Raw genomic sequence first — 24,664 nt, forward strand, 5'->3', positions numbered from 1 at the left:
ACAAATACCTATATATATTCGCTTCGGGAATTTTATTAACGTGATACTTTTAAAATACACAATCTTAAATTGTCACAAGCGAAGCCGCGACGTAGTGCCAGTAGGTAGGTACATTAATCAGTGGCTTGCATCCCGTAGAAGCAAACCAGTTTATTCTTAATAAAGACGTAATAATTTGTTGTGCACCTATTTTTTATTGACTCATATTTTCTGCTTACCGTATCCAAGTGGGAGATACTTTTATTGTTATAGTGATCTGCTCCCCAAAAATTTTACTCTACTATATCTAATCGACGTTAATATTTCAATTTTTTGTTGGTGGTGAGGCTCTATCCAAATTCGTCTGATTATCACTAATTCTACTGTCAATCAGCACTACTTAGTATTGTTGTGTTCCGCTATTGCTGAATGACATAACTTCTTAGTTCTCACGGTTGGTGGCGCATGAGTGATACAACAAATGGTTATATTCCTTAAAGCGCCAATGTGGCTGTATTAAACTTACCTTTTACAAATAAAAAAATGAATTGCTCATTAATCATAATAATACGTACATATATGATTTTTTTTTATAGAATAGGAAAGCGGACGAACATATATTACCTGATGGTAAGTGGTCACCAACGCCAATAGACATAGGCATTGTAATAAATGTTAACCATCGCTTACATCACCAATGGGCCACCAACCTTGGGAACTAAGATGTTATGTCCCTTGTTCCTGTAGTTACACTGGCTCACTCACCATTGAAACCGGAACACAACAATACCAAGTACTGCTGTTTTGCGGTAGAATATCTGAGGAGTGGGTGGTACCTACCCAGACGAGTTTGCACAAAGCTCTACCACCAGTACATCATATGAAATATTATTTACAGACTATTTTTTCAATTCCATCTATATCTTACTTCGCTTATCATTAAATGATATAATACCATCATACAAGGACAGTTCAATCCCATCGTTCATGTTCGAGCTATAAATGCTGGTGCATACTCTATATGAGACTATTGCAATAACTAGCTTAAGTATTATCGCCCTAAAACCATCTCGCGAACCTTCGTTAACACACCAGATATTCTCATATTGTGGAGTAAATATTTCTGTTATTATCATAATAAAATTCTTTACTACAACTAGTCAATTGTCTAGTTGTAGTGTAAGCGATGAAAAATTAAATGAGAATGTTAAATATTAGAAGTTAGAACAAGGATAGTCATCCTAATTTTAATTTCAGATATCTTTATATATATATATATATATAGTTAGTCATATATATATATATATATATATATATGACTAACTATGACTGCCTCGTTGGTCTAGTGGCTTGATATAAGGCCGCAGACCCGGAGGTCCTGGGTTAAATTCCCAGGTCGGGCCAATAAAAAAGTTATTGGGTTTTTCTGTCAGAAAATTCTCAGTAGCAGCTCGGAGTCTGGAAGTTGGAAGTGTGTACACTCCCGTGCCTCGGAAAGCACGTAAAGCCGTTGGTCCTGTGCCTGAACTCTTTCCGGTCGTGTCGGATTGCCGTCCCATCGGATTATGAGAATTAGGGAATAGAGAGTGCACCTGTGTTTGCGCACACACTTGTGCACTATAATATCTCCTGCGTAGTTGGCTAATCTCTCTTGAGATTGGCCGCCGTGGCCGAAATCGGTCTGGAGGACATTATTATATATAGTTACTTAGTAGTATATTATTGTATTATACTTACAATACTTTATAATACGCAATCTTATAAAGTAAGTAAGTACAGTTATGTTTAATTTTAATGGACGAGACATTGTACATTTGTTAATAAAGTTTTTTTTTTTTTTTTTACTAATAATATTACTAAAGTTGTACAAAGTTCTACAATAATAATTCAAAAGTATCATACATACTAATCTAATATGATGATGTTCTCTAAAAAGCTATTATATGTACTATCGCGTCTAGCTACACAGGATGAATGCTTCTAGTGGGCGAGATCGAAATATGATCAGAAAAGTCTTGCGGCTGATTTTTATGTCAACTAAACCAGTAACATTAGATTTGTATAAAAACACAACCTGTGTTACATAAGTGTATGTTTAGGTGTTGTCATCAATAAGAATTCAATTCTGGGAAGATGTGATATACGACAACCTCGGAATGAAGTGTATGGACTCGGAGCTTATTCGACCAAGCTGCTCCATTGTTGCGGTGCTGGATACACATGTGACAGATTTTCATCCGAGACATGCAGGTTTTGTTTGTGTTTTCCTTCACCGCTGAGCACGTGATGTTTTATAAACACAAATTAAACACGTGAAAATTCAGAGGTGGTTCGCGGTTTTAAACCCACAATGTTCGGCTAAGATTCACATGTTGCAACCACTGGGCTATATTGGCTCATGCATACGCATAGTATAAATAGTTTGGCGAAAATTTTATTGCAACACATCTCCTATGCCGCAAATATTATGACGTATTTATTATACAGGCTGGAGTTAATGCTTTAGTTTTAGCTATAATTTGTCGTATTGACAGTAAAATGTATCACGAATTGTATGCCACTTGTTGCGGACTTAAAGACTGAGATTTAATGTACCCCCTCCCGTCCTCGCCCCGTTCCGTCTGCGAGAGACGCGCATGTATTAAACGCTACTATTAATTACATATACCGCGATTGGAGCCGCCGCCGTGCCTCAAACATCATTTGCACAAGTAACGGTCTCTTGTCTCTCACATCTTGCTCGATTTAATGTGAGCTCTATTTCTTTTTATTTGTCTTATATATTTTGTATAAAAATATAGAATTGTAAAATCCCAGATCGTGTCGACCTCATTTCTAAACATGGATATTTGTCCGTCCCTAGATAGAAATAATAAAAGTTTCAAAGAATGTGTTCCTCGTTCATTTGCATTTATTTATCTTGCCAAAATCTTGCTAAATAATAAAAAAAAAAAACATTTGTCATCGAATACATTTAAAGAGACTTCTCAAACTTTGACCAGTAAACGTGTGGGAGACAACGCTCGGTGAAGATATTTATGTGTAAATTATTGGTATAACTCGAGTCAATGTACAGTTTTGATCAAAGTAGAGCAGCTTTCGCGGGGATCGAGCTATCACGGCATTGCAAGTGGCAAGAGGCTGCTGTTAGCCTCCCATGCGGAGCCCCGCTGTCTGGCAGCCGGCTCCCCCCTCTCCCCTCCCTCAGTCCGCTCCGATCGCTAGCCGCTTGCACTCCCCGCTTATACCTAGCGCAATTACCTCGAATTAAAAATTGGCACTATCTCATATTGATTCAATATATAATGGATCGCTTGATTTGTAATACTGAGAAATAATTAGATTACAAATAATTAATGTTCTCTATGAGAAGCAAGCAATGAGCTATTTACGTACATATGTATGCAAGATCAATTTAATGTAACGACTTGATTCTTATCTAAGTATATTATCTATTCTGAAATAAAGTCAGAAATAGAAAAGACTCATTAATACATAATTTTGATATTTTAAGATTGAAATTGTTTTATGTATTGTTTATTTGCTAAAACATAATTGTTTTTTTTAAATTACAATAACGAACAATCAGCTGAATGTTAACTGGCGAATGGATTAAAAGTGTAATAATTGTGTATATTAAAGACTTCATCATATGATCTATTTATCGACGCTTAAAGTTATACATTAAAACTAGCAGTCATTGTACTTGTACTATGTATACATAGGTGTCTATCTAGATGTTACTAAGCGTCTCAATTGATTATTGTCGATCAATCACTGGTGGTAGGGCTTTGTGCAAGCCCGTCTGGGTAGGTACCACCCACTCATCAGATATTCTACCGCAAAACAGCAATACTTGATATTGTTGTGTTCCGGTTTGAAGGGTGAGTGAACCAGTGTAATTACAGGCACAAGGGACATAAAATCTTAGTTCCCAAGGTTGGTGGCGCATTAGCTATAAGCAATGGTTGACATTTCTTACAATGCCAATGTCTAAGGGCGTTTGGTGACCACTTACCATCAGGTGGCCCATATGCTCGTCCACCTTCCTATTCTATAAAAAAAAAAAAAAAATGACAGAAGCCAAGTACCTTAAAGTAAAAAAAATAAATAAAGAAAATCTCATCTCTATATACATATTTAAAGAACAATAAAACGATATTATATTGTTTCCACTAAACATTGATTGTAATTTTGATCGACCTCCTGATTCTTCAGATTTTTCTTTTGAAGCTATGTAACCTTGTATACACGTTTTTTAGTTGTCAATCGAAATATTATTCTAAATCTTACAGTATTCTAATTGGGTCTACTAATTTTTCTAATTGATTTTACTATCTGTGATTCACTTTTACTTGTATATGTTTTCAATTTATGTCATCCGTTCAATGTTTTATAGTACGTATTATTTACGTTTTGGCTTAGGAAACAAGTACATATAAATTTAAAGTATACTTTCGTACGAACAGCTGTTATGTATATCTGCTATGGCTAAATGTTAATTAATAGAAGATTTCTTTTGCTAAATTAATAAGTATAAAACGTGTTGTATGTGAAAATATCGTAAAAATTCCAACAATATCCTGTTTGTGTCTTATTTACGTTTCAAAGATAAAATTCAAAAAATGTGTACGTAATTAATGTACCTAAGTACGTTGTATTTATATTATAAATGTCAGTTCAAAATAAGGAACTATTAAAGGTTCTTTAAAGAGACGCCTACTACTACCGAAGCTATTCGAATTGCTTTTTATATAGCAAATCCAAGATTATTTATGGCAAAACTTAAGCTTTAAGTTTTAAGATTATAAATTTAACAAATGACATGAAATATATCTATTTTAGTCAAATGCGCATATTATTAGAAGGCTCTCATTGAACAAGTGTAGTGATGGTGACGCGACCTCGGCCCGCTGTTCTTGAGTTCGATTGCGACAACGGCTGCCACGAGGCCATGCAAGCATTCGATGGAAATTCCAGTGGCGCAGCATTAGCGTCAAGTGTTCGCTTAGCGGGCTCGCGAGTCCTGCGCGTGCTGCAGCGGCGCGCGAGGCCGCGGCATGAATGGATCTGCGGTATGTAGGTCACGGTGTCGTCAATGGGCCGTCGCGTCGACGAGGCCCCGCGCCGCCGCCTCAAGCGCCCCCATCCTAACGTGTCGTGAAAGTTGCCACTACTTTCGACGTTCGCACTCCACTCTTTTACTACAATGTATACTCTAACCCATGAAAATTAAGTTACTTTTTGAGAAACGCAACGGAACATTCACATCCGCTTTAGTGTTTTGTGATCACCTCCGACGCTTTCCGAGCCAAACGGCAAGAAGAGCTCTATCATTCACTAAATAAGGTTGTGTTTCGTATACAACTGAAATATCGGCCGCGCCGTATGATCGTGCTTAGGAATTCACTTCCGGGTAGGTCGGAAAGTGAAATGGTCACGTCTGTGATGTAATTGGAATTCGGATGTATCCGGAGTCAGCATTACTCCGTTCACTTATAAAATTTCTATATGAAACTGTTGAGATAATAGCGCTCTGTCGATTCTGTTAAACGGTAAATTGTATAAAAGATCTCGCGCTCGATGACCATCGGTGCAAAATAAATTTAATGGTCCATTGAAAATACTTTTATGCATATTTTTAATAAAACCGTGAAGATGCTATAAAAACTATCGGAATTCGTAACTGACTATTACAAATGTGTCATTGACTCGATTGAGGAATTTACTCGTTTTTTGCTCGAATTAACAACATAGTACTTTTAGATTATCAGTAATTTTATGTCTAGATATGTTTCAACTATTGTATCCACGCAGACGATTTGTCTGATAAAACATTAGCATATAATAGAAATCTTCAAAAGAATGATAATATCCTTTGAGATAATACGTTTAGGTCATTATTTATATATGTTGAATGAAAATCGTTTTCTCTCTGAAGTCGAATGACAGAAGAGCCAACGCAATATTATAATAGAAGTAACCTAATATTTAAGATAAAATTTCCTTTTAAAGGATTACTATACCCTAATAATGTATTAACATTGTTTGTTTACAAACATTGATAGGCTATAATTTTATTCTGGAAAACAATAGTATACAGATAATCGTAAAAAAATGGTATCTCATGTAACGTCCAACTTCAAGACATAAATTATAAAGTAACGTTATCAGACTCCTATTTAACATCAGAACATTCTCTAGCGTACTACGGTTGAATTGTACTTTTTTATGAACTAAATATAAGGAATGCCAGTTGTGCGCGAGTACCTTCAGCGTTGATCGGTAGCGGTGCGCATGTGCCACCCGTAGCGTACAGCTTTCACCATGCTCAAAGGCTCCGCACCGACGCACATGTTTATTAAGTTAACCCTTTTAACAGGAATTCCTGAGGTTTTCGTTTATGTCGCTATTATTGCCCACTTACATTCATGTTTTCCGTTGTCATCTTCGCTGTCGTCATTGTCACGTCTTGTCCGATTTGACATATCAATAATATGTGGCTGTGTATCAATCGTAATATAGTTATAGTTTTAATAAATAACTATTAATTATGGAAAACTATAGAGATAAAAAAGGTATATAACGAAAAACTAAAAACCTAAAATAATTTTGGTCGAAAATAAAAGAGAAACATTGAATTATGCAAATAATGTACTCTACTATGGCATTACGTAATTGTACTGGCGATGACCTTTAGCTGTAGGAACAGTTGAGTTTAACGGTGACGGAGGCTGTACAGTTAGCCGCATTCCTAGAGTCGACCGGGGATGGCAGGTGCAGCGGGGAGGGAAACGTCCTCCGCTGGAATGTTGGTATCTTCCTCCCACTTAATCACTAAGCAACCTCGTAGCAAAACCTCCGTCGATCACTTGTTTTGAATGACGATGAATGCGGCGATAAACAATCTTGTTTAGTAAATTTATAAAACGCGGCACATCAATGAACTAAACATGAGAAGTTGTTCTATGATATTAAACGACGAACAATATGCAAAATGAACCAAGGCATTGCGTTCGACTTAGTCATCGTGTGATTCAATTCAATTACCTAGGCAGATATTATCGAGCACTCGTATCAAAAATATGAGATGGTGTCGCAAATGCCATAAGTGAGCTTCGTTCCTGCGTGGGTGAAATCTCTTATATATGTATGTATGTATGTTAGTTACATTGTAATCTTAAATGTCAATAGCATAATGGGTTATGATTGTGTTTTATAATAATACAAACAAATGGAAGTGGATTTGTTTTCGCAATGCCTTATAAAGTTATATGACAACAACAAAAAAATAGTTTGTGTTTTTTGTGACTTGTAGGGTTATCCGCATTTATTATTACTATCACCATTTTGTTTATTTATTGTTCATTGTAGGAAGACGGATAAGCAAATGGAAACTTACCTAACGGTAAGTGGCTTTACACTAGCTTATTAATTGTTAAAAATCCACCACTGATTAACTGATAAACACCACGAGACAAGAGAAAAAAAAAAGAATTGTAATGCCCTTTTTTAAGGAATTACTGATATTCTTATTTAACTCTCCGATTAAGCGTACAATTTGTGTTAGGAGTAAGGACATCAATAGCCCAAGGGGTTAGGATCGAACTTGCGACTTTTACATCGCTAGGCAGCCCGCAAACCATTGCACTATTGAAGCTTGAAGAACGAAGCACCGGTATAAGAAATTTAGCTGATTATTTTAAGGTTAACAATAGAATTCATATCATTATAGTTGTATTTGTTGAAATGCCTTGAATGGCAATCGTCGCATTTCCAAGATATTATCATTTGAAAAGTCGTTAGTTTAGTGATAAGTATAGATATAATCTTAAGCGCATAAACATTTACAATTGAATTTTTTTAACGTTTCCTTAAATTCTCTTGTAAAAACGTATTACACTATTAAACTAAAACAAAGTTGATGCTTGTTCCCTTTGTTAATAAATATGTACATCATCATCTACCACATCTATGTGTAGATTTTATAATTAAGAAACATAAACTATTACTTTGGTATAGTGCCAATCTGCCACTAACCATGAAGTTAACCTGATACTGTTGACTGTGACTATTGAGTGCAAAGTCTGACTACAAAAAATTGCCTTTAATTAATAAATGCAGTTTTTTGTAGTCAGACTTTGCAATGGAATAATCTAGTAAACTTAAAAATGTATTCATCTGAACTAAAATTTTATTGTAAATCAATATACGATATTACAATTTAGAACTTAAAATTTAAATACTTTTTATTAAATATATTCATGATTTAACATGAGATAACATTTAAAAACAACATTTTCATAATATTCAGCGAAAAATACACACACGTGTTCTGAAAACTATATTTATAGCATCGATTATACTAGAACCTCGATTACCTAAAAATATTTCTTTTGTGCAGAAATTTGGCGCTTGGTATTGGCATTCAGAACTTCCCTGAGGGCCTCGCTGTCAGCTTGCCGTTGCAGTCTGCTGGCTTTTCCGTCTGGAGAGCCTTCTGGTAAGTTATTCTGACCACCATCAAATTTATTGATTAATTCAAATTTAGAACAATATCAAATATACATATTGAATAACATTAAATTAAGACACTAAATGTAAGTAATGTTTAAATGTTTTCGGAAACAAATATACAAGTATTTATTCCTGTAACATGCAAATATACTCAAATGGTTGTTATTTATTATCTTAGTATTTTTAGTTAATGTTGCTTAAATCCTATTTTCAAATATATAACTAATATATTTAACTAGCGATTAATTATACTTGATATATGTACGTTTCCGTACATTGGTTACATCGGATGAGCTTAGCGCGAATCGCTTAGTCGCTAGATGTAGAGTGACAGAGAATGTGCCCGCGTCGTTAGGCCGGATGCCAACACAGCCAGACTGGCCGACCCCATTCCTGCTCAGGCTAAATCATTTAGCGAGCTAAAATGCTGTCCTGCACTGCTAATCTTCTTTATTATATGTTTCATTACCGTCAATTTGATTATATTACGTAGATATCTATATAGCTTTTATAAAATAGGTACATTAGCTTGACACTGCATAGTTATTACCATACTTTATATAAAAGCATTTTCCCTTAATCTTAAATTTGTACAAAATTATTTATTTAAGAAAATAAATAAAATATTTTTGACTGGGCTAAGGCCTCCTCTGCAGACCAAGTTGATACACATGTGACAGATTTTCATCCAACACATGCAGGTTTCTTCACGATGTTTTCCTTCACCGCTGAGCACGGGATAAATTAAAAACATGAAAATTTAGTGGTTCTTGCCCGCGTTGAACCCACAATCTTCGGTTAAAAAGCAGGTGATCTAACGACTAGACCATCACGGCTTTTTTGGCATTTTTGACATGTCTTGATTTAATCCGTTTCATTAAAATTCAACGTCCAGTCCGCCTGTTCGAAGTAAAAACGTAACTCTAAGAAATAATATTCAAATTGTCGGAGCAAAAGGTTACATCTGCCAGCGTATGTGCTACGTGCACGCATTGTGAATGTTACCAAATAGGTAAAAGTTGTAAATAGTCGCATTCCGACGTTTTCTCGGAAGCGCTGGCGCCGCCTGGTAAACGACCGGTGCGAGGGAACGAACCTACAAAGCGATCCTTCGGAACTGGATACGGTACAAGTCGTATCTATTTTTACAAATGTCGCTACTTTTTATTATTTTTATTCTTTTTTCGTTGAAATCGTAAGTACTCCGTGTATGTATATTTTAGCTATAATACATTGAATTTGAATTATGAATTTGAATCGAATTTAATTAAATTCCATACCTAAAATGTTTTAATATTGCAATAACTGTGTCGTCTGCTATGGGGGATTCCATGCAAAAATACACTATTATCGTAAGAATTTTAATATTTTTCCTGTTTCATTTGTTCTTACATTATAGTTTTTACATATATACATTTTGTATAATCGTGTATGTATATTATAATATCTATTAAAAGTTAAATAGTGTGCAGCGCCATCGCACACATACACTTATATATCACACAGTGGCGTTATATAACATGTATGCGGGGATATCGTTCAATAACATAAATGCATAAAATTTGTATGTATTTTTGTAGGGTAAGGTTTTTCTTAAGATAGATGTTTGATACATACCATTGCTATTGCGACAGGTAAGCGTAAGAAGGAATCCCGCTTGAGATAGGAAGTTCGAGCGATGACCTCACCACATTACCTTACCCCACATGAAATCCCATTTTTATTACTATTAATTGCTTCGACGCGCCCCATTATACCCTTAAATAGAACACTTTTATTGTTATTAAATAACAAAAGACCAATTTGTTACGACAATTTTATAATGTTAATTTACTAGCGTAACTTAAGGTGATCGTTTTTTTCATATAACAATGAATATGTAACAATAAGTACTAACATTCTATTAAAAAATAATGTAATTAATCTTTTAATGATAATATATATAAAAGTAATCTTATTGAATAGCGCCTTATGTAATTCTTTATTATAATTTAACAGGAAAAAGCATTTTCCTGTTAAACTCTACTAGAAATGAAATCTTGTGTGTAATAATTGGGTGGGTTCGTAATAGTGTAGGATCACCTTTTATGTGTAAGGACATATTATTAGTACCTTACACTTTCAAGTATCTCCACAAAATAAATCGTATCACAAGAAAATAGATCGTTCCATTGTTCTCCTTTTTACAACCACCAGTTAAATTTGAGTAGCTCAAGTACACAGTATATATATGGCTATTCCTTAACCATCATCATCAAGCAGCATTGGATTTCCTTTGAAACTTAATTTCACTCAGAACCCTAACAGATCCAGGGCGGCTAACGTCAACACAATTAATTTTTTTTGGTGTCTCAGGTACCTCATTAAGTGTGGGTTTCCCTTATTGTTGTACTCGTCGCTTTGGCGATTTGATTACAACACTACCAAACTTTGTCCATTAGTTTACTTGACCCTTTATGCTGCCAATATCATCAAAGCCCTGCCAAACCCCAAACTCTATTTGATACTTTTTTGTTACCTGTGTTCTACTATATAACATAAAAATATCTCTTTTTTATAAACAATAAATCTTAAAACCCTGTTCTCATAATGGATGAAAAAAATTCCGAAATCCTTCCCCTTTGCAATTTTACCACACACGGGTTAAATGTTTTTTTAATCGTATAAATTCATTTGATGAATGAAAATTGCATCTGTATTTATATTAGCAAAGGTAAAAGTCAGCTCAATAGTAATGTTTTTTTCTAATAGCGTTAGTGGTGATTACCCAAGGTAACAGATTATGCTCTTAATTGTTCAATAATTGTGTTTTTTTATTCAAATTTCCCACCTGGTACTTGTAAGCCTACTGGTCTATGTATGTAGGTTTCGAAGAACAAATTTGCCATCGACGACAGCTTATTGTATTAGCTGTCTATCTGTTTTGACTCAACAAATCAGATTAAGGAGCAATTTTTTTTTATAGAATAGGAAGGCGGACGAGCATATGGGCCACCTGATGGTAAGTGGTCACCAACGCCCATAGACATTGACATTGTAAGAAATGTTAACCATCGCTTACATCACCAATGCGCCACCAACCTTGGGAACTAAGATGTTATGTCCCTTTGTGCCTGTAGTGGCTCACTCACCCTTCAACGGTTGTGTTCCGGTGAACACAACAATACCAAGCACTGCTGTTTTGCGGTAGAATATCTGATGAGTGGGTGCTACCTACCCAGACGAGCTTGCACAAAGCTCTGCCACCAGTAAATTCAGCTTTCAAAATAGATAGCATAGTTAACAAATAAATAAAGGACTAATAGTTGTCTTAATACCTACACTACTAGCTACGTAGTTTTCGATATCTCCACTATATAGCCCAAGGCTATTATAATACTAGTAGTAATGGAGAGTTTTAAATATAAGGGCCAGGGTGTAGTTTATTGCCTTGAATGGAGCGTATATTTGCGCAAAATAATACGTGAATTTATTTATTCTACAATCTTTAAAATGTTTCATAATTGTAACTGTCTATGACACTTATAAATCAAGTAGATATAGCGATATTTCACAAGATTCTATTGAGTGAATATTCCAATTCATATAAAAATATGGCTATCATGCCACATAATCAAATACCAAGAGACACTCTCCATTACAATATCTGTTATTGTTAAGTACGGCAATTTACATCTTTAACACTGAGCACAAGTGTTGCACTTCCTGAAAGTCCTAAGTCATTACGAATACAGGGCTTGAGGCTAGTATGTTTACCCGGGCACTTCTTCACAGATTGCATATTTTCGTATAATATCTTATAGGCAATTACTATTAATTTCTAATTCGCTATTAATTATTATTTCGGTCACCTTGATTAATTTCCACAGAAACCAAGCGAACTAGCAAGCAAACGCAGACGATTTTATTTTGCATAAATGTGTGCGCAGTTTGTTCACTCACACTCATAATCCGATGGGACGAAACTCCGAGCTCAGACTCAAGGATGGCTTTACTTGCTTTCTGAGGCACGAGAGTGAACACTTCCAACTGCCAGATTTCGGGCTGATACTGAGATTCTTCGTCAGAAAAACCCAATACCTGGCGATCTGCGAGGTACGAGAGCACTGACTTCATACTAAGATTTAAGCAGAAATATTGCGCTTATAAGTTTAAGTTTAACAATATTGTGCGAGTTGGGGTCTAACACATTTGGTATATGTATGTTATATTATTTAATCTTTTATTTATTATTTGTAATAATTACTTACTATTGGCTTATTTATGATACCTAAACTATAAATATTTACTTAATTTATTACAAATAATAATACGAACAATATTCTGACCGATTTTAAATCAATATATAGATTTAATTAATGGAGAATTCTGAAATAAACGTTTGTGTAGTTTGATAAATATATCAAATTAATCATTGAGGAAAATTCAATCGAACCGGATCAACTAGAGTTTGTTCGTTTTTGTAATCGTACATGTTTTTAATAAAACTTTTTTAACTCAGTTTTATCTTAATAAAATATTTTATTTATAAAATCGACAATTTGGAATTCAATTATGCAAGATATTGATCATAGTTGGTGCGAACCAGTTTTTCTTCATACAATCCTATATTAAATTAGTTTTTAACTTCCACTGAACTCTTGGTGTAGATTAGCTTAATTTTGCTTAACTAAACTGTTTCTGCGACTTTGCTTTACAAAATTATTTCACGTATGTCCTTATAAAATATTACGAAGATACAGTACGGAGAATTCTTAATGTATTTTCAAATATATACAACACTAATAAGACTTAGTCATTGAACTGAGCGAGTGTCATCTCAAACTTAGATGGAAAAAATGTTTAATAAGATAAAGATCAATCAATGAAAACAAATTGTATCAGTTATATAATTGTTTGTTACATGCAGATCTATCGAGTGTATGTACATTATATAAATCTCCGTGTCACTGTTTTCAACGCACAGACAATGTAACTCGACGTTTATACCTGTATATGATAATGTGCGATGTTTAATTTATTTTTTTGCATTCAAGCTAACCAAATGCAAAGGCAACAAAAAAGTCGACAAGTGTTAAGTGTTTTTTTTATTATTGCTGTAGGTGGCAGTGCCAATAAGTCGAATGTTATTTTAGTAGTGCATAACTCAGTTGATTTTTCATTTGATTATGACATAATCAAATTAAGCTGTGCGGTGATCCATTGTTGTAGACAATGCGTCTAGTCAAAGTTTCTCACCGCAGGCGCATGACTCACAGTGACATAGAAACGTCACGCTTACGCACCATATAAGGCAACTTTCCGATTCATGCCATCCCAGCTCTTTCTATAACTTAATATTTGTATAACATTTTTCAAGTAAATATCCCGTTTTCCTGGAGCGTGTTGCAAAAATTGAGATTAATCCTTATGAGTTTTAGAGCATTGTCGATGTCGTGGTGTTGTAAAGAAGTCGGTGAGCGCACTGCAGCTGTGGATAGGTCGTTCTCATCTAATCAGGCAGTTTCGGAAGTTATCTATGTCGACATTTGAGTGTTGCGTGAGTCTGCTGTGCGATGTGTCGCTGAGGTGCCTCCGAGTCTGGCGCAGTGCGGCAAGCATGCGGCGGCGCGCTGTCTGCGCGTTCTTCCGGACCGCACCCGTCGGACCAGTCGCAGCGCACCGCCCGCTGCCCGCCTCGGGCGATCGGCCTTCAAAGTTAAGTAATTAAATCGAGAGAGCGACGCGGCGACCGCAGCGGCCGCCGAGCTCGCTACGGCCCGTGTTTTGCCAGTGGGCCCCGAAGACGCGGTTGCGGAAGGCTTTACCAGCCTTGATGGCGCTGATCTGCGCAATCACGGCCGGTTTTTGGTGCGCATATTGCGTTGTAGCCGCGCCTAATCTTCTCGAATGTCGTTCTAGACTGCTCGATTGCCTTGTTTTTTGATCGATGACGTTCAAACAACCTCCTTATTGCGTGGGAAATAGCTGTATCGCAGTTAAACATAACTTATTACCAATTTTCTGACTACGAAACGTTTAATTATAAAAAACTAATACAATGTACTATATCAGGTTTCGTATGTTAAAAAAATGTTTGTCTATGATAACTTAATTAATAATAGCATAACTTTAGTTATTATACAAATAGTCCATGTATACGTATTAATAAAAAATATATTTCTTAGTATCGCTGTCATATGTTTGAAAACGTAATTCATTTTATTTATGATCGCTTGATACTGAGACCATCTGTCGCAGTACATACTTTCTACGTGAGTATTTGTAATTCAATTGGAGCTTGCGACATAAATTTATTTCCGATATAAAAATATATTTATTTTTGTACTTATAAGCAACCTTTTTGTTGATGTTATTTGTCATGTTTATTTTAAATAAATTTCATAATTACGATAACATGCATAATTAATTATCTTAAAATCTCAGTTACAGCAATAATAAAAAAAAAATCGTAATTAATGATTATACTCAATCATAAATATAATAAAAGACTAAGGTATCTGGAGAACGTTATATTATTCGAAACTTAATAAACAAACAACTTACGAGTTTTATTTAAATTCAACATAGTTATTGAGTGACGGGCATCCTGTTTTATGGGTTGTCGGCGACTCAACAGTCAGACGATTCTGCGAATCAGTGGATATTGTCGCAAATTGCCGCTTTCGCCACCCGCTGAATAATGCATGCGATAACATAACATCACGTCGCGCACCCGCCTCGAGCCCGCGACGTCGCCCGCCTCGCTCGACGCTTGCCTCTAAACCCGTTTACCCGACATTCCGCCTAGCTCGCGGATTTAATAGTCACTAACGAAAGTTGTAACTGGTCTAAGTGCTCGTTATCATATTACCCTTATACAATATCGCCGAAACTTTCCAATTCGCTCGGTCCTTATCAAGTCCACTCCGTACGATTGCGATCTCGATCAGTCCTGCCACATACGATTAGTGTAACAGCTCCATCAAAGTATGAACCGCAAGCGAGAACTCTTAATGTTTTTGGTTGATGATGAGCTGTCAGCAGTAGTCGGAATGGGCTGGGATTGGCATGGCTCGGTGATGGCGGCGTTTCCCACAACGCCGACTCGTCGACCAGTTCGTCGGAATGTGGTCGCGGCACCGGCCCGCACTTTCACCAAAACAATTCGTTAGCGGCCTCTTTCGCCACCGCACCGCGTGCCGCGCCACCCCGCACCACCCGCACTAACCAACCTCTCTACCCAAACACGTGAAAATTAACAGCATACAGCACTTTCCAATATCTATATTTTACAAATGCCGACGATATGATCTACATACTCGCCATGTTGATACGATAGGTGCCTGATATACAGCCAACAATATCATTATTAACTACACACGGTCGCACCGGATATCACGGGCTTTATCATTTCTTACAATCCACGTTTAGTTCCATTAACGTGTAGATAACTAATATAAAGTAATTGAAATTAACAGTCAACATAAGGAAAGTTACAAAATATCAACATTTATATCAAGCGAGGCGATGTATCCATTACAATTGCATTTATATCTACGGTAAAGTCTTCCGTAATGCTTGTCTATACCTTTAGCAGATTTGCCATTAGTTGTTTCGTACATACTAATTATAATCCTTCATCATCATATCGTATAAATCATGAAAGTAGGGACATATTACATAGTAACCTGCCTACGTAAGGTAGGTATGACAGCGGCACTGTTTTTTTGTATATCGAAACTAAGCCTTGGTAATGTCCCACTGCCACCGCTCGTCTGACCAACGAGCGTGATCATTGTGATCAGAATAGGTAACTTTGCATTCGCATATTTACAGCTCTGGAATACTTGGTATAGTCATTCCAACTCCCTTTCGAAAGCTCTCAATTTGATACATATTTTATTTTTCTACTTCCTCGTACGCAATTAATTTAGGACTTTATCAGAAATGTTTTGAAATTATTTTTTACAAGATGTTTATTATTATTATTTTATTCAAAAAATTGAACAACCTCATTAAATAGTGGAACTATATCCGATAAAAAATTTTTCGCGCCTATATCTCATATAAATAGACATAAACAAAACAGACAACCTTTTTTCCTATGTTTGTCTACTGACTCTCTTTTATTTTTTTTGTTTGGTAGCCTTTGCCGAGCTTTAGTGTATCAATAAAAAAAAATGGAAATAAGAGTAGAAAAACTAATATTCGCAACAAGCAAAGTCACATGTTTGCTTAAATTTTTAATAATAATTAGGATTTACTGTGATTGACTTTTACCTCTTTACAAACACTACTTTTAATAATTACATTAATTTTTAAAATATTTATTTATTAAGTATACATGTATGCATTTTAGTCAACATTCTGTAAATACATACCCTCTGGTACATCGGAAGTGTCGCTACCCGTATCCGGTTTCGAGTTTTTGATACAGTTACATTAACAAGGTACACATGCTCACAATGCTTTAAAGATTATTATGTACATAGTGCTGTAAATCGAATTAAAAAAGGAAATATAAATAAAACAAAACAAAAGTTTAAGTATACGCCTTTTATAAACTGTAAAAATTAAAAAAAAAAAAGCATTCTAATTAATAAACAAAGAAAATTAATTATCATCAGCATCTATATCCTAAGTTTATACATGTATATATAAAATAGTTAAAGAAAAAAGGTTTATGCCATAATAAAATAATGACTAAAGAAGTTACAATGAAACGTACATTGCCAGCATTTACTGTAAGTATTATGTCTTATAATAACTTTAGTCTATTTCGTTTGGTTACTATGTTTGCCTTAACCTTTAAATCAAATATAGGTATGTACAAGCTTGCGCAGACGTTACAGTATTGTGTTCAAGACATACGATTCAGTATCTATTTCTTACAGTATTGTCAACGTAAGCTACGTTAGCTCCTCAGAGTGCCTTCTAATTTTTTGATAGGAAACCTCGACAGTTCACTACTATTGTTAATTCATAAACACTATATTGTTTGAAGATTTCCTAATTGGATGCTTTCATTATACAAATTCGCTTTTCTCAACCTTATAATTGACCGGCTATCAACAAATACCAATATTATAAATTCGAAAGTAACTCTGTCTGATTGTTTGTTTGTTGCTTTCACAGCTAAACCACTGAACAGATTTTGATGAAATTTAGTATGAAACAAGCAGAAGAAAGAAGCAAAAGGTGCAACCTCAAGGAAGAACATAGTCTTATTTATACCTAACACTTAACTAGTCTTCGAAGTTGGTTATATATATGTACTAGTATAGTTTATCTAACAGTATCTAAATCTGTAAAGTGATCGTAGTAAAATCATGAGTATATACAATAATCAAATAGTTTCTTAGGTCTTTCGGTCTGGCTGTAAAATAATTAATATAAAATAATTTATTTTTACGAAAATAACTTTTTGGTTGCGGTTAAATGAAAATACACGATAAATGTAAAATCGGAAAGCGCTAACGTTATTCCTACTCGTTTAGTTTGTAATATTCTTACACTATCGCGCTTGATAGAATTTTCTTCATTTAATTAAAATCATTCCCACACTCATTACCCTATACTCATTACCCATATAACTTTTAATAAATTGATTTAATTACTTATTAATTATTATTATGTAAGTTACGAACAAGTTTAGCTAAAATTGATATCAACCAAAATATGATATTGCTTTATTATAAGCTGTTCGAGCTAAAAATCAAAACGAAACTAATCAATCACATCTAAAAAGACTATTGTAAACGGGCATTTTTTTAACTGTTGAGTTTCACTTTGTCTGAGAAATGTTTGATATTGATCAAATAATGTATACCGATAAGATAAATTTTATTAAGAATTACTGCATAATTTACTTGTTGGATTAAGTCAAACTCGTCGTCCAGCGTCGCAGTCAGATAGGCGCAGTGATTAGCCTATAATCCGCATTGTAAAAATAATAATAAAAATATTTTTTTTTTGCTTTTCTGTAACATTTGTAATGTTTTGTATGTATGTAAACTCCCAATTTATAAATCGCCCAAAAAAACTTGTGGTTTGATAACAATTTAAAGTGTGATAAGGCCTAAAGGTGTGCTCGATTAAATCACATCACTATGCTCTAGCGTAGCCGCAATTGAGCCCAGTCATTGGGGAACTGAACGGTCCTCTCTTATGTACATTCTTTTTTTTAAATATATAGAAATTGTATGCTATATTTTAATACTACTAAATATGTATAAATTGTTTTTAAATTGGTAAATATAAGTTATAAATCCGATAACTACTTTGTTTATAGTGAAAATTTGGAACATACCTTTATAATAATATTTTCATCGGTCACAATAGATAAAAAGCCGAGATGGCCCTGTGGTAAGAACGCGTGAATCTTAACCGATGATCGTGGGTTCAAACCCGGGCAAGCACCACTGAATTTTCATGTGCTTAATTTGTGGTTATAATTCATCTCGTGCTTTACGGTGAAGGAAAACATCGTGAGGAAACCTGCATGTGTCTAATTTCACTGAAGTTCTGCCACATGTGAATTCTACCAACCCGCATTGGAGCAGCGTGGTGGAAAAGCTCCAAACCTTCTCCTCAAAAAGAGGAGAGGTGGCCTTTAGCCCAGCAGTGGGACATTCATAGGCTGTTACGGTAATAGATACAAATGTCGTTTTACGAAATTGAAACTATTATAATATATAATTTTGAAATTAAATTTAAAAATAGTTTTATTTCATTTCAATTCCTAGTTTTCTGCTTATACTACCTTTATTGAGGGTACAAAATGCTACGAAAGAATTTTCTCCATTAGTTAAATAAAAACTTATTTTTAAAAGTTATATTTGTATCTTTTCTATCTTTACGATACCATTCATGGTTGATTTTGTTCTAATTTTATCATCGATAAGTTCCTAGTGTCTTAATTTTTAATTGAACCTTGTCAATTGAAATATCATAATAATATTAAAATAATTAAAAAGCTTTTTTATTTAGGTATGGACAACTATCGGGCATGGTAGAGCCCGTTTTCGGTGTGCTGGGCGCGGTAGCTGTAGCAGCCGCTCAACCCGCACTGCCGTACGCTCTGGCCTTCGCGGCTGGCGCTATGATCTATGTCGTCGCCGATGACATAATTCCGGAGGCAAACGCATCGTAAGTCATAATTATAATAAATCAACAAATCTTAAAGGGAATTTAATGCTTTGACAAAGTAAAATGTGAAAGACATACTCAATTGTGAAATATTTATAGCCATTATAAATACGTATATTAGTAAGTACAATTTACGATGATAACATTTTGTAAATAAGGGTCCTTGTAATGTTTACGAGTTTTTTTTAAATCTCATTTTTCTTTTTGCATAATAAAAGATCAACTTGAGCTGACCTTGAGATTGACCTAAAAATACGCGAAGCGCGGGTCTTTGTTCTGACCCTTGCGAGACGAGGCCCTCGAGTCGGCTTTCAATGTCAATACAGACCAGATAACATGCTTTATTCCGGTCATAAAACCAGAGCCATATTCATTTCAAACGCTCGTAATGAATATATGATAATGTGTTCTCTTAGATACATATCGAAACTTCCTTCTTCAATAAATAAGTGGTAAAACTCATTTCGGAACGGTTATCTACGGCGTGAATCTCGAAGCACAAAATACAAGCTTCTGTCATAATTGGAGTGACGAGGGTCCAAATGTAGTTTGATTATTCCAATTCATATTGGCCCAACGAGTACTGAGATTTGAAATTCGCTTGTTAGTGACACAAATATCCGGGGATCTCTTTAGGGTGCCGAAGTCTATTGTAATGTACAGACATTTCCCCTTAGCGACATTACCTTTGCTCATCTCTGATATTGTCTAAAACCGGTCCTGGTTCCGTTTCAAACAGACTTGTCCTTCGGAAATGTAATTTGTCAAATTGTTCATCTTAGTATAAATCCATTTATGGATATTAAATAGAATTTTTAAGTTATTGTTGGAGCGGTTCGTTTTGTCCATATTGTCGATTTATTGATCTCATTGGCATTTCTCGCATATTTTCCCACGGTTTCACTCGTTAGTTATAGCCGTTACATAATACTGAAAGTTGGTGTTAAAATTCGTTCAGAAGTACGTATAACATTACGTTTTTATTATGTAACGGATTCACTCATGTCGGTGTAAACTATTATAATTGAATAGTCCGGATCGCGTTTATTGCTGCGTATCGAAATTTATACGTAAAAAATACCAGAACGGACATTCCACGTGGTCGCATCGAGAGGAATCAGATTATTTACGGCACGAGTACTGGTCGGTATCACTTATGATTGCTGCATTGCAATGTTTTGCACGGCGATGTGATCAATTAACACACCCATAGTAGATGCAGACTCACCCTTTTCAAATGTCAAAAGAAATTTTATGTTTTCATAGTGCAAGCGGCACATGTAGTGTGGGCGCAGGGAGACGACGTGTCGCGACGCAAATACTTGGCCAGAAATAGCGGTGCGCCGTCTGACACCCCGGACCCGATCACTATATACTGCCCTCTCTGCAATGTCTAATTCCACCCAATGTATTAGCTAGTTTATTTAAATTCATTCTACCAATTAAAAAGTTTCGATTGCTTTCCGAGTTCGTTTGTTTAAGGTTCCATACGATATTCAGAATTTGCCATGTGTTCTTGGTCTTAAAGGTTGATTTCGTAAATAATGTGGATGCTATTTTTACAACTTACCTATTTTAAATATTACTAAGATTACATAAACCAGTAGACAGACCTGGTCAGATATGTAGGTCTGTTTGGCAATAAAGGTTACCTCTATATCTAAATCACGGAATTTAAAACCGAAATCTTCTTTTTTCTATGTACTGTACTGTACGATTCTGTTACCTTTCTTTTCGTTATTTAGAAATTGAACTTTGTACAAGTATCGTAAGCATTGACATGAGATATATGGATAATAGAATTAGAAGATGCTTAATAATGGTTTATTATACCTTGTTATCGGAAAAAAATCCTTGAAAATTAAAATAAAAGACAAGGCAGTTAGAATGTAGTGGTAAAAAAATCAAGTTACAGCAAATGTCTTAATGCATAATCTTAACTGAGAAAACCATTAGAGAGACATTGCATTTCATCATTACGCAGTGAACGACAAAACGAATAAAAGCGATGACTTGGCACCAGACGATGTCGTGCTCACGTGCCTATTTATAATAGCATTTTATTCCACAGCTCTAAATTCGACTTATCTTACTTTATTTAATACAAAAACGCCACTTTTGGGCTCGCTCTACCTGTGCCTTACAATTAAATTTGCGTCTAACAAAACAGTAAGATTTATAACTGAATTTCGACGTTTACTTTTATATTGGCTGGTAAATAGTTCTTACATTATTCGGGCATTTCTCGTTGGAGTTCGCGCGTGCGGATGCGGCGCGTCTATTTGCAGTGGCGCGGAGGGCGGGCGGCGCGCACTCACGGTGTCGCTTTAACAAGTAAATTCGGTGCGTGCGTGGGTTTGTCACCGTCTCGCCACTGTCAATAATAATAAATAACGCGAAATAACGCATTTGTTATCAGAGCAAAGTCGGTGACACCGCTCTAGTTTGTCTAAATGTTGACGTCACTGTCTGGGAATTCGGCGCGCTGGCCGACACTCCCTGACCTACCTCCAGAAATCGCAATACGCATCAGGAGTACGCACTAAATTTACCTACAAGTACTTCCTCGAACGCACCGTCTGCTTTGAAAACTGAAAACTTGAAGAAACTTTAGCTCACGTGTGGTAACAATTATGATTTATCATCAATTAGAATTAAAACGTTTGTATTGTTATCACACTTTATCAATAATATTCCTTAAAATTAATGATGATGTCAGTTGAAATTTAGTTGCGTGTCGTGTGTTTAGTTGGTGTTCCCCATCGTATACGTGATTCGCATGAAATATATCGTCAAAGACTACGTCATTAACTCCAAATAGATGTGACACTTGACAAAATTTGCCTCCAATTCAGTTCTCTGACAAAATTTATAGGAGTCGCAAGATGTATATGATATATGTATAATTTTTAACATAGTGATTGGACAATACTTTGAAAACCTCTGTCATCTGACCTTGGCAAACCTTTCGGACGAAATAGGAACACATTGAATTAAAACGATTTTACTACTAAGAACTAAAGATTATCATCAAGTGGTCGTGACAACAATCGGACCGACAGCTTAACGTGTTCTCCGAGGCTAAATGGGGAGCGCCACAAGGAAAAAGAGGAACTTAAAACTTGGAAATTATGCTAATGGGCTACTAAATACTTAGGGCTCGTTTTGTGTACCACGTGTGGTACGTAAATTGGTTAAACCAAGAAACTGTCGAATGTCCTACTCGTTACCATGTCTGCACCGGACCACATGCAAATACAATATAAAGTTTTAACATAAGCTATTATTATTTATCATGCCGGCTTCGCTGAGAATAAATCTTAAATGTGTTTCTTTTAATGTTTTATTCTATGACATAATCCACCTCAATCGTAAATTTCAATATAATCCAGCCGTTTAGGTGTAATGATCTGACACACATACAAAATAATATACAAATTCTCCTTAACTTGGTATAATATTAGTTATTTCTTACGCTATATGAACTTTACAGCTTTAATCATCATGTCTGTTTTAAAATGATGAATTTGATATGTTATAAAAATTCCAACTGATAAATGTGTCCCCCTGTTCGTGGCCATCGTAAAATGGGGTTGAGTATGTTCTTAACGTGTTTATTTGTTTCTTTTCATTCCAAGCGTCACGCCACGCTGCAGGGGTTAAAATTCTAAAGAGTAAATTATTGTTTGAAAATTTAATCGGAACTTACTATTAAACTTTTATTGACTAAATTTTATATACATAACGAACCCATCACTATTAAATTTTTAATTGCCTTTTAATAGGTTTTTATTATATTATATAAAAACTGCATAAACTTTTTGTACCTAAATACAAGTACAATAAAATATTAATACTAAGTATTTTAGTACATTATATTTATATTATATATTCAAATAATATAAATATAAGGTATCCGTTACGTTACCAACCAATAGCTGGACTGCAACTATTAGGTTCTTACATATGATTTCCTTTTTGAACAGGAGGAATATAAAGTCATTTTTTTTTTGTAAAATATATTTAATTAATCACTGCACTTTTGCCATATCATAGGTAGTTCATTGATTCCTTTACTAAAAAAACCATGGGGGCGAGAATCAATAAACTCTTTGAAGGCGGTTTGGACGTCCGCATCGGAGTTGAATTTTTTTCCTTGTAAGAAGTTCTCCAAATTCCGAAAAAAATGGTAATCTGTTGGACCAGGGTCCGGGGAGTACGGTGGATGTCGCAGACATTCCAATTGTAGCTCATCTAACTTAGTGGTTGTTTGTTGTGCAGTGTGTGGTTGCGTTGTCTTGAAGCAGCAGTGGCCTAGAACGATTGACCAATCTCGGTTGTTTAGCAGCTAGTTCTTCCTTCATGGTTTGGAGTTGCTGACAATTGTTATCTGCCGTAATCGTTTGGCCAGATTTTAGAAAGCTGTAGTGAACGACACCGGCGCTAGTCCACCAAACACTCACAAGTAACTTTTTCTGAGTCAATTTTCGTTTAGGGCAGGATTTGACTGGGTCTCCAAGGTTCAGCTATTGCGACGAGCGCTTCCGATTATCGTACAGTATCCACTTTTCATAACAAGTAACGATTTAAAATCCCTTCATTACTGTGTCGGTTGAGCAAAGTAACACAACAGTCGCGTGTTTGCAAGTTCGATTCACTCAATTCATGAGGTACCCATTGTTCAAGTTTTTTTTACTTTCCCGATTTGCTTCAAGTGGATTAATATAGTTTTATCACTTACCCTGAAGCCTGCAGCTATCTCTGAAGTGCTTTGTGATGGATCCGGATCCACAATAGCCTTTAATTCTTCATTTCCCACTTTGGTCTCCGGCCGTCCACGGGATTGGTCCTGAAGGTCGAAATTTCCAGAACGAAAACGTTGAAACCAAAAACGTACCGTGCTTTCTTTTGCAACACCAGCGCCGTACACATCATAAATCCTTCGAGCTGTTTCTGCAGCACTGGTGCCACGGTAGAACTCGTACTCGTAAATATACCGATATTTCATGTTTTCCATTGTGCGTTAATAAGCGACGCC

The 24,664-nt window shown here is 35.4% G+C and overlaps 1 protein-coding gene across 1 annotated transcript in view; it reads left to right on the forward strand.

The window, feature by feature from the left end:
- Window positions 1-24,664, forward strand: part of LOC126774219 (zinc transporter ZIP11) — a 53,800-nt gene that overhangs the window by 25,150 nt on the left and 3,986 nt on the right. The window contains exons 5-6 of the mRNA XM_050495638.1: window positions 8,384-8,482; window positions 19,468-19,626. Coding sequence (XP_050351595.1) covers window positions 8,384-8,482; window positions 19,468-19,626 — 258 coding nt within the window. The remainder of the gene's footprint in view (window positions 1-8,383; window positions 8,483-19,467; window positions 19,627-24,664) is intronic.

This window comes from Nymphalis io, chromosome 16 (assembly GCF_905147045.1).
Source record: "Nymphalis io chromosome 16, ilAglIoxx1.1, whole genome shotgun sequence".
Lineage (NCBI taxonomy): Eukaryota > Metazoa > Arthropoda > Insecta > Lepidoptera > Nymphalidae > Nymphalis > Nymphalis io.